Source organism: Sciurus carolinensis, chromosome 3, assembly GCF_902686445.1.
Source record: "Sciurus carolinensis chromosome 3, mSciCar1.2, whole genome shotgun sequence".
NCBI lineage: Eukaryota > Metazoa > Chordata > Mammalia > Rodentia > Sciuridae > Sciurus > Sciurus carolinensis.
The window spans coordinates 105,274,493-105,287,012 of NC_062215.1; the positions used below are offsets into that span (position 1 = coordinate 105,274,493).

A 12,520-nucleotide genomic window follows, 5' to 3' on the forward strand; every position below is an offset into this window, starting at 1 on the left:
TCGGAATGTTATTTTAGCTTTCTCAGATTTTTTTCTTAGACTTGTGGAAATCATGCTGCTTTGTTCTCGGCAGGAGTTAAAATAAAATATTAGTAATTATGCATATTTAATTTTCAAAGGCCAGTGATTACTCATAGCACTTTAAAAAAGGAAAATGATTTTAGATATTCATAAAATGTTTCCTTGGAAAGGGGCTTTCAAGTTTGAAGTTGTGTTATTATGAATATTCCTTCTTACGATGATCAGAATGAAAAAATGAATTTATTAACATTCTTCTTCTTTTTTCTTTTGCAGATGCAAGACAAAAGTCTACCCTGATGAACTTCCAAACACAAGTGTAGTTATTGTGTTTCATAATGAGGCTTGGAGCACTCTCCTTAGAACTGTTTACAGTGTTATAAATCGCTCCCCACACTACCTGCTCTCTGAGGTCATCTTGGTAGATGATGCCAGCGAAAGAGGTATAAATATTTTTTCTTGTACTTAGTTTATTAGAAAGCCTTATTATGATCAAAAAATAGCCAACCAATGCTATGTATTTTGCTTTATAATTAATTAATCACCTATCAAATTTTCATCAGTATATTTTGACAGAGTTCACTCCAGGAAAACTTAACTAATTCAGTTTTATTGTTATTCTTTCTGACTTTTATTAACCTAAGAGATCCACCAAAATGACTTTCAAATATATTTCTTTTTCTCCCCTATCAATTTGCTCATATTGAGAATTTATATACCTCAATTTGCTCATATTGAGAATATATATACCTGATATATAGCATTAATTAATTGATAAAATCTCTTATACTATTCTTCCTAATACAAAAAAGAAAGAAAATTCTAAGAGTTGGTCACCATTTCTATATGTTGTATTTCCACCTTGGAAGTATCTGTATTCTGTCTTAAAACAGTTTCAATTTTTTTGAAAAAAAAAATCTTATTGCATGTTACAGATTTTCTGAAGTTGACATTAGAGAATTATGTGAAAAATTTAGAAGTACCAGTAAAATTATCAGGATGGAAGAACGCTCTGGGTTAATACGAGCCCGTCTTCGAGGAGCAGCTGCTTCAAAAGGGCAGGTCATAACTTTTCTGGATGCACACTGTGAATGCACATTAGGGTGGCTGGAGCCCTTGCTGGCAAGAATAAAGGAAGACAGGTAGGGATTCCTGTGTTATGTCTGCATGGGTTATGACTGAACCTGTAAGGGTAGTTTCAACTGTCCATCAGAATTTCTCTTCCAAGTTACTATTTCAGAAAGTTTATTCCACATTTTTTAAAGTAATATTTCCCCTTATTTAATACAAAAGACTGGCTTAGTCATGTTGAACATTCGTGTTTGATGATGAAATAAATAATTCAAACCATAAATGTACTGAATATTTACTTCTTAGATAAAGGCAATCAATTTGAAATAATACAATAGGTTATAAGCACATTTCCAAAGCAACTTTCTGTGTCCTCACTACCACAGTGTAAGGCAGGTAATGTAGGTGTTCTTACCTATACTTTGTAATAGGAAGGAAGAAAGAAGTTACATACCTTGCACTAGTTATTAGAAGTACTAGGAACAATAATTTAGTTCTTCCTACTCCCTCACCATGTTCTTTTATTCCATCAGTGCCTTCAGTCAGAGTCTAGTTCAAAATCACCTTGAGGTACTTAAGAATACACACACACATACACACAAAAACACTTCTTAAATAATACCATGATTAAAAACATCAGGAACCATAAATTTAAACAATATTGGCACTTTCTACTTACAAATTGTGAAATTTGATAAACTGAATAACACTTTATAGAAATTAAGAACCCTTATACATATTTCCAATTCTTTCTGATGATGAAGCTATGAAATAAAAGCTTTTTTGCAGATATCAATCAACTTTGGTGATAAATAATTCTAAACATCTAATGAAGATAACTAACACTAAATACCATCTGATGCAATCACAAAGCCCTACATAACATCTTGCTTGTACAGTTGTTTCAAATATAGCAGAAGAGTCTTTCTAGAATTAAAGTTTTAAATTAGATGCTCCAGTGAGAACTGTTTTTTTCTGAGTTAGTTCAACCACATCACATAAATGGCAGGATTTGGTACTTGCTAGGAAAATGGATAGAGGTTGTTGGTTAAATGAACCACAGCAGTTGAAGAAAGCAATGAAAACCTTTTAGTCAACTGAAGGTAGTACCCACCTAATAACATTTTGTGTGTTGTACAGTACCCGCAGACAAGTAAGACTGGCTAAGTAAAATGAACCTAGAACATCTTAAAATGTGTTACTGGCAACTTTTCAAATGTTATACTGCTTTTTTAAAGCATGTGTTTCATATTCAACTTTAGTAATTTTTTTTTTTTTTTTTTTTTTTGCTGTGCTGGGGATTGAACCCAGGGCCTTGTGCTTGCGAGGCAGGCATTCTACCAACTGAGCTATATCCCCAGTCCAGTAATTTTTTAATATAATGTTTCATTATGGTCATACATTAGGCCATTTATTTTTATTCTAACAATGTATTTGTATTATATTTGTATATAGTGAACTCTAATCTCTTGTCCTGATTATAAATTCTAACATTGCCATAACTAGATAATAAAGTCTGTTCAAAGTTATTAGATCTAATTTCTTCTTCCCACAAGTTAAATCTAGTGAGGACAGAAAGATAATGATTTTGATGAGTTTTGAATCACCAAGAAACTTTTCCAAGGCCAAGTGAATCCTGCAGATTTCAAAGAGCTTCAGGATTGACCAATAGTGTGAAACATGAGACATAGGTTAACAGTGAGTTTGGGTGACCTTGGTGTTAAGGAACAAGAAGAAATAATAGACAATGTTTCTTTGCTTTCCATATCTGTGGGTGACTTGGGAGCCTGTATATATTCATGTCCTACCCAATATGAAAAATACCTCTGGTCTTCAGAATTAGTTACAATCAATGGAATCCTGGGGAGACCTGGACTTTTACTTGTGGAGATGACAGAAGGTTTATTCCACAAGAAATCACATAAACTGGGAGTAGGGGAAGAATGAAAGAAGGTACAACATAGATTAAAAGAGTACCTAATGATCTTTCCAAGTAAAGTAATCTAAAAGCTACCATCTTAAAAAAGTTACTATCAAGAACATAAAGAACCCTGGTTTTCTTCTGACTTTAGAAGAAGTAGGATAAAACATGAGACTAAAATAGCTTATCTTACCCTGTCTTAAAATTTCATCTGGTTTGGGACACCTGGAAATTCTTAGCTCTAGGATAGTTGACTCCGAGATTGTCACCAACCTGTTTTTCCTCACAGTAAACATTTACTTATTCTGACAGTTCATGATGTTAATTGTTTATGTTTCTTGTTTTTCCTAAGGGTGTTTTCTTCATGAAGATTTTCTCAGAACCTCCCTTTAACATAACCTATCCAATTTGAAATGCAAACTACCAGATCTAATTTTCTAGCATCCATTCCCCCGCTTTTCTGTATTCTATTGCTTTTCAGTGGGTTGTTGCTGAAATGATGCATAATCTCAAAATGAATCTACTAATCATGCTGTGGGTGGAGGTTTTATAAAAAAGAGACCATGCTTACCCTGCTGAGTTAGTACTTAGGATGCATTTGGAAATCAGCTTGAAGGTCAATTCATGTATTTGATTAGATTTTACATGATGACATAAAGAATACCATAAGAAAGATATAGTCAAAGGAAATAATTTCACATAGAAAAAGGACATAATAAAATTAAGTCATACTTAAGTCATAAAATAATTACATTTTTATCATAGCAGCTAAAATAAATTTGAAGAAGATAATGTAGCATTTAAATGATCATTTATATGTAAACTGGTTTTAATTCTTCTTCAGGAAAACAGTCGTATGCCCCATCATTGATGTGATTAGTGATGATACCTTTGAATATATGGCTGGGTCAGATATGACTTATGGGGGTTTTAACTGGAAACTAAATTTTCGCTGGTATCCTGTTCCCCAAAGAGAAATGGATAGGAGGAAAGGAGACAGAACATTACCTGTCAGGTAAGTAAGTCATATCAAACAAAGAATAGCATGTGTGTTCCTATAATATAGTTAGGTAATATTATAAAGTTTTTTAATATTTAATTATTTTAAAGTCCTAAATTTATTATTCATGTGTATATATATATATATATATATATATATACATTTTACTCTTTACATGATTGTATAAGCATCAATGTGATATTAAATCTACTTTACATTAGCATAGGAAAATCTAAGTATTGGTTGAAATGTCAAATATGTTTTGAAGGTTTATGTATTCTTATATTCAAAATATACTTATTACTAATTTTCATGTGACAGGAATGTGCTAGCCTGGATAACCTAAAGTAAATGTATATCTTATTTAGAAGTTTATACTTTATATTAGAAGTGTTCTCAAAATTGAATTAACAAAAAAATGTTTTGGTAAATATCTAAATTCATCACTCTTTAGAAGGCTATTCCCCTTTAGAGACAGCAGAAAGATCCATTTGGAAACATTTAGTATATTAACAGTTTTAAGTTATTTATTGTTAGTTTCAAATTACTTTAAATAGCTACTTAATTTTGAATATTTTTAGCAAAATATTTATGTGCCCTTAATAAAAAAGAACTACATATGCATATTTAGTTGTCTAGATAAGTGTTACTCTCTTATTAACACAAAAGTATCACCTTCCTACTTTTAACACATTACTGTGTACCTCTTATCTGCAATCAAAAATTGATTTCTTGAAAAATATTTAGGGAAATATTCACTAGGTTAGCTCTTTAAAGATGAATTTGGAAAATCATCATTCTATTGTAACAATAGAGAAATATCCTAAAATTCTAAAATAACATATATATAACCCATTCTGTAAACAATGCTACCTGGCAAACTACTGAGAGTATGACCTATTCATTGTTAACTACTTAATAAATCAAAACTAATCTTAAACATTGGCTAATAGAAGAAAGCAGCTTTAATTACTTGTTATTGAGTAATTAAATATTGTTGGCTATTAACTTCTTAAGTAAATACTACCCCATCAACTAGAATGGAATGTGGCTACTAACATTTGCATAAAGACACATAAATTATCATGTCAATATTTAAAGTATTATTTTCTGGTTTTTAAATCTTGTGTCATTATCACATTCACCCAGTTCAGATGATCCTTACCTTTAACAACCTGGGAAATACAGTGAATCATAATACCACCATGATGAGAAATTCTCTTTACCTAGATCCTGGCTTCATTTAGTGTTATCTGATTGTTAAGATTCAGAACTAAAATGTATATCAAAATGCTTGACCAATGCACTTAAATATAATGTGTTTATTCATTTGAAAAGGAAGTTTATAAGGATACACATTTGTACTTGTATTAAAAAACAAGATTTGTTTTGTTTAATTTTATTATCTCAGAGAGTCAAAGATACATAATTAATGTAGCTAACCTTCACAATAAGAACTTACTGATCTCATTCATGGAAGTAAAGATCTCTACAGAAATCAAACGTTATTACTCATTTTTCATTAACTAAAACAAATATGAATCACCCAACCCTCTATATTTTAACCAGAATTCTTTTTTTTTTTTAACCAGAATTCTTGTGGTTTTATTGACATAACATGAGAACTGATAAAAGTCTCAGTATTTTATTTGCCCTAGTAACTGTACATCATTTCATTTTCTAAAATACCAAAGAAGCAAGAGCAACAGGAGTAGAGACACCTCAGTCTCTGCTGAAGTTTCTAGATTTTTATGGCGAAAGGTTAATTAATTCACTGGCTCAGTTCTAACAGCCTGCAGGTAATTTTCATCAGCATTGCTGTGATGTGAACTTTCTTTGTACTTGTAATCTATTACTTGAAGATGTGATCATTTTTCTCACATTTGTACAAATAGATAAATCATTCTAGGCGTTGAAGACAATTTTTTTCCCACTTGATTAACAGAATTCTGAATAACTAAAGTGATTAAAATGAGATTGAAATTTTAGTTTTTTAGTGAAACGCTTCATTTTAAATGTCATTTATGACAGAACTTTGTAGTCACCATACTTGGCTGGTCATCATTTAGAATACAATCGTGTATCTGTAAACAGTACCAACTTGAACTGGTGGCCTACACTCAGTAATACTACATTTAGGGTATAGCTAATAATGGTTATGCTTACTATTTTATTGTTAATCTCTAGTCCGTGGTATTTTCTTTCTCATAATAAATGGAGTATGTGAAATAGAGATTTTGGATTATGACTATGGAATAGTAGTATATGAGTCCTGAATATTTAGTCTTTCATCAGTAAAGACCCTAGACATTTTAGAAAACTGTACAAGTTTTTAGGAATATCTCAATTATGCATGCAAAAATAGAGTAATCAGACTATTAAGCCAGAGGTCATAACCAGGAGCTTATGTGCCAAGTATGCTTGGTAGTTGTGTTTTATTAGGACTATATAGTGTTTTGTCTTTTCAAAAATTAGCAACAGTTTTAAATGAGAAGTCTTAAGTAACATCTGGGTTTCTAGCTATTGAGCAATTAAAAAATCTTATCACAATAGCCCCATATTCCTACTTGGCACCGTCAGGTAGAGCTGAATAGAAAATGCCCATGTGAAAGTAAAGGAAAGCTTAGCCTAGTCCCTTCTAACTCCTATAAGTGTGTCTCAGACTCTGAGCCTGAAGGTCAGTTGCTATTTGTCAGCATTCCTGTACTTGGAGAACTATTTCTCAGCATCTATATGTAAAGCAAAGTTGAGAGAAATACATTCACTCAAACCAATTGACTTTACATGATTAACTTTGTTTGGCTATAACCTTTTAAATGTGCGACCCTCAACCTGAGGAACAGTTGAGTTTGAAATTTATCAAGAACATTAGCTCTGAAAGAATATGCATATAGGTTGCCTAATGGAATACAATGAGTAGCAAAATGACTTGATATGCAGATAATCCTCCCAATCATTTAGTAAATCTGGGGACATGGTATACATTTTTATTAACACAAAAATTGAGATGATTTGTTTTAAGCTATTGAGATGAGCCTGATTCCATAGGCAAACACACATACGCACACACACACTGGTAGGCACAGTGCTAGGTTTTGCACATATGAACATGGATAAAGAGATCTCTGCTCTAATGTTGCTCATGCTCTGGCTTTGGTCATATGTATGCTGACTGAGAGAGAGATGCCTGAATATACGGACTGAGGGTCTGCACAGGAGTTAACTATGTGTACTCCTAGAGTGGTGAATAGTTCTGGAAAGGAGCCCAACTTAAATCTTATCGATTGCATTAGTCTTTTAATTATGCCCTGTAAGTGACCCTCAATAGTTTTAAAGATATTCATTTTCACTTTAAGTTCTGGATGATTAAAATAGATTTCTTTATTAGAACCCTACTAGTTTTTTTTTTTTTTAAGTCTATTAAACTATTTCACTCTCCACATCTTACCTTATGGACTCTCATATTTTGTCATTATTAATATTCTTAATAGGATTGCTTTTGTTCTTACTTGGAGTATTATGTTAAGTGTATGCAAAAGTAAAACAAAGGAGTTTTAGATTTTTTTATTAATCCTTAGCTATCCTAATGAATCAAAACTATATATAATTATTAGATTTTATTCCTGAAAAAATTTACTTACTTTTACTTCCCTTTTTATCAACATTAGTTTCAACTCATGTATCTATTTTTCACTTATTTAGAATTAAGAATTTCTTAAAAATATCAAATAAATTACTTAACATGATTAGTAGTGTCTTGGATTACAACTCTTGTATCTTCATATCCTTAAAAGCTCAGGGTGCTCACACACACTGTTTTCTATATCCTTCTAGTGTGGTAATCACAGAAGAAGTGTTGCATTTGTGGGGGATGGTTGAGATTTTTGCAGGCTCCTCCATTTGAGAAATTGATCAATTCTTTTAAATATAAAATGGGAATTATTCTCCATGCCTTGTTTAACTAATGAGGTTCTGTAAAATATTAAATGAGCAATATATTTGGTGGTAATTAGATGTTAAATTTATTCCTAATAATGGAACACATGTGCATTGCAAAATAGATGTGACAAGAATCTAAAAGTATAACACCAATTAGCCACCTCTTTTAGCATTTTTCTTTTATTTCCTTCCAGAGTATGGTTCTCCAGATGTATTTCCTTGCAATTTATAATTTGACATTGATGATATTTATCAGTACTTCCCAAAGCTATTAAGAACTTTTTTCTCCACAAATAAAAAACATAATGTCTGCTAATATCTCACTTACTTATTTAGATCTCCCCTACTATTTTGTAGCCATTTACGGTTTATTTAAACCTTATTATTATTATTATTATTTATTATTACCAATTATCTCTTTTTATTTACACTTTTTTATATGATGTGGCCTCTTTAGAATTATGTAATTTAATAATGTAAAATTTATTTTATGTAATATTTGTTTAATAACATAAAATATAGTTTCTTGGTACCTCCTGCTAATGTTGTAATTATGCCCTCCTCCAAAATAAACAATGCAGACACTGATTTCAACTTATAATTTCTCTAGTTAGTATTATCAATTTTATTCTATAATTTCTTATGTAAAGATAAAGATTCTCATGCTTAATAGTAACTAACAGTTGTTTCTTAATTTAAACCTATTAGATTTTCTTCTTTAGGCTCTTCTCAATCTAATTATTTTTATATTTGAGAAAAGAAACAGATATTAGCAAAACCTTTAAGATACTTCTAAACAAATTAGAGATATTAAAACACCCACATAGGGAGGATTGACATCGTGAACAGAACAAATGCTTTGAAAGAAAATAATTCAAATTGGGATGTTCAACTATTTGACATTCTTGAATCCTCATGTTAAAATCTAATATATGTTGTTTTCGGGAGAGATAAAAATTTTCACCTCTGATCGAATTTTTGAATCTATATTCTTTACAGAAAGAGTATATTTATTTTATATTGTTTCCTCTTGGTTTAGGGGATGTTTTGCAAGACTTTTTTAGCAGACAGCTGAAATGAGGACATAGGAGGGATCCCATAGAAAGTGTTCAGGATTATGAATTAAATATCACATGTGTATACTGAATGATGATATAATATTAGTCAAAACATTTTAATGCGTCTGATTTTATCTAGCATAATTATTTATTTTAAACCTTCATTGGCAAGAAATAAAACTAGAAGGAGCACCAACTACTGCTCATCCTTTTGGAAGCTTGGGGTTGTATCAGGTTATGAAGATTATGAAAAGCTACTTAGATAAAAGGTAAAAGTAACTACTTCTTTATTAGAAAGAAGGTCTTTAAGCACAAGTTAAGATAGTTAATTCCCACACTTGTTAGTAAATGGGTTTTTTGACCCCAAAATAAGTCATTTGCCTATGCTAAATAGAACTTTACATTTTTTCTTTTCCTTTACAAATAGTGTGGACTTCTTTTGTGTTTCATAGACTCTAAGGATTTGAGCAAGCTTCAGTGCTCAGGGTCTAAGCCAGCATAAGCCCTTAAAGTAAGTTTCCTCTTTACAGAAAGCTGCATCCTTATCCCCAAATGTATGCTCAAATGATTGTTACAATGTACAATATACGACCAAAATTTTCACTTTTCATCTATAAAATTCTTTAATACATTCACATTTGACATTCACAGCTCTGGTAGAAGAGGGTTTGTGCCTTTGCTTCCTTTCTTTCTTCTGTGCTCTCTGTACTGAATGTAGTGGAAAGGACAAGGCAGGAAGGGAAACTCGCAGTATTTTATTTTCCTTTGGTTTCTACATCTGGAAAATACTTAACGAAATGAAACCATTGTATTTTATAATGTAAAAATTCAAAAATATGTGAAGACTTAAGTTCTTCAAGATTCACACTTGTATAAATAATAAAATACTCATCTTTATTCATTATCTTAATTGTAATTAATATTTGAGACATTACTAAAATAGACCTAAATACCAATAGCCTATAAATTGAGTTATTTGATCATTACAAATAATGGTCTAAAGGATTGGGGGGGGGGTTTGGAGGCAATATGTAATGAGTAATTAGAAGAGCAAAATTAAAACCCAGGGAAGTGAGAATTCAGATAAGGAGCTAACCTCATAAAGGTGACAGTGAAAGGCATGTCACAAATGATCTCATCCAAGTAAACTGCAAAGAAAGAGTAACATGCCAAGAGAGACTCTTGCGACACCCTTCTAAGGACCCCATTTTGGACAAGAGAAAATAATTAATTAAGTGCATATATCCACAAACATATTTTAATGGTATATTTTACTTGTGATACATTTATACTAAAACAGGCCAAAGTCTTATAGCTCGAGTGGGAGGAAAAGGAGGGGTTATTAGTAAAAATCACAAAATGAACAGTCAAGTCAGTAGAAGGAAAAACCTCTATAGAACAATGCAATTGGAGCCTGAGATGATAGAATTTAAATAGGGAAGGCTCATGAATGGTACTAAATACTTTCAGAGGAAGAAGTTAAGGAAAGGCTACTGAAATTCAGAATCAACAGGGACATTCCAGAAAGAATTTATTGCAGAGGTGGGAGCAGGATCCAACTTCTAGTAAGAAGGTCAAAAGGAGTTGAGGGAGTAGGTAGAAATATCTTTTTGATAAGGTTACCAGTGGAGGGAATAGAAATGTATGTCCCTGGTTTGAATGAGCTGTGAAATGGAATGAAGATGTATTTTGATTTAGGAAGACAATATAATTGAGCATGTTTGTAAGCTCAAGGGGACAATCTAGAAATCAAGGGCATAAAACAACCTAATAGTGAACAAGAGACTGACGGAGTGTGCAGTAGAGAGCCAGGTGAGGAGCAGAAGTGTGACTGTTAGCCCACAGTAGAGGAGAGGAGGTATTCTTTCCTGTGACACAAGAAGAAAGAGGAGGTCACAAGGAAGACACATAAACATTGATCTAGATCTTGAGGGAGTTGAGACTTTATGCATCTCCTTAAATCCAGGGTTTTTAAATGAATTCAAAATTTTTGGAAAACATTCATTTAAAAATTAGACATGTATAAATAAACATGGATAAAAAAGATGATTAGCGGTTTGTGAATTAAGCAGAGAATCAATAACACGGACTTGCAGTACAATTGGTTGGCTTCATCTCATTACTTTCCAAGGGATACTCTGGGTCTTAGTAACAGAAGTGGATGAAGTAAAGGGTAAGTTTATCCAGGGACATAGAATTACAACAAGGGAATTGAGTCAGACAATGCAAGAACAGAGAACCAAGGGTACTAAGCTTGTTTTTCACTGACATGGTAGAAACTTGGAGAGGGGATGGGAGGAAGGAAGAAGAAATTCCCTAAGGGGTTATTAACATGAGAATATGAATTAAGTATGGAACCATAAATAACAATGGGTGATCGAAAATGACTTTGATGGAAATGGGAGAGATTAATGAATAGGAAGTTGTGTTCCAAGACCAATCTCAGAGTCAATATTGTGGATACAAAGTAGTTCTGAAATTATTTTGAAACACAAACAGTATGTATATGGGAAGCCAAAATTAAGTGAAAGACACTCGAGGCTTTTTTTTTTTTTTTTTGAATGACTAATATCAGTAACAACAGCAAAAATAAATAATCAAATTTTGTTAATTCTTTATTATGTACTGGACACTGAGCTAAGTGCTTTACTTCTATTCATTCAATTCATCTTCAGTCATTGGGTTGATTATCCCCACCCCTCCCGTACTGGCTGAATGATTGGTTGGTGGTTTTAATACGGTGTGGACACAAACTTGAAAAGCAAATAACCTCAGATAATTCAACTACATTCAAAGTTTGTCTTTTTCTAGAGACTGAGGTACACATAGGCAGATATAAGTAGTTCATTTGAGACACTACAGAGCAGTCTACTGAGAACAGAAGTGTAGTGGGACAATGACCATGTCTAAAAGTAGTATATATTCTAAACCACAATCTATTAACTGTGTGTAAGAGCAAATTGATATTTCAAACACACACACACACACACACACACACACACACACACACACACATGCCTTTCTAAGATCATCTGTCTTCAGAAAATACAGGATTGTTTTTGCAGAACTGTTCTTTTTAAAAAAATTTACTCTTCAAATGAAAGTGAAAACTATTTGAGTCTTTCTTATGGCCAAATTTGGTTTACTTTAGCCATTTTTATTATAGACTTCTCATGTATTTAGAGGAATGATAACAGTAAGATGAAATTCAACACATGCTTTTACATTAAAATGTGTTAGTATTTTATCTATAAGCAGATACATAGATATGCTTTCTGAACTAATCATTAAAAATGCATCATTTAACATTCTTAAGCATTTGATTGCATTATGATAGGATAATTGCAGCAATTTTTGTTCCTAATTTTATTAAATAGACTCTCCAGCACTGTAATACCTTATGTAGTTATTGCTATAGGGTTCCAAAACCCCAATCAGGTGAGGTCATTGCTACTTCATAATTACCATCTGTTTAGCTTTGTTAGTATTTCTCATTATAACTCCGAAGGTCAT

At 32.0% G+C, this 12,520-nt stretch overlaps 1 protein-coding gene across 1 annotated transcript in view; it reads left to right on the forward strand.

Moving 5' to 3' along the window:
• The window catches only part of Galnt13 (polypeptide N-acetylgalactosaminyltransferase 13), a 540,229-nt gene that overhangs the window by 310,014 nt on the left and 217,695 nt on the right, over positions 1–12,520 (forward strand). The window contains 4 exon segments of the mRNA XM_047546171.1: positions 295–461; positions 954–1,001; positions 1,004–1,160; positions 3,855–4,025. Of these exon segments, the coding sequence (XP_047402127.1) occupies positions 295–461; positions 954–1,001; positions 1,004–1,160; positions 3,855–4,025 (543 nt within the window).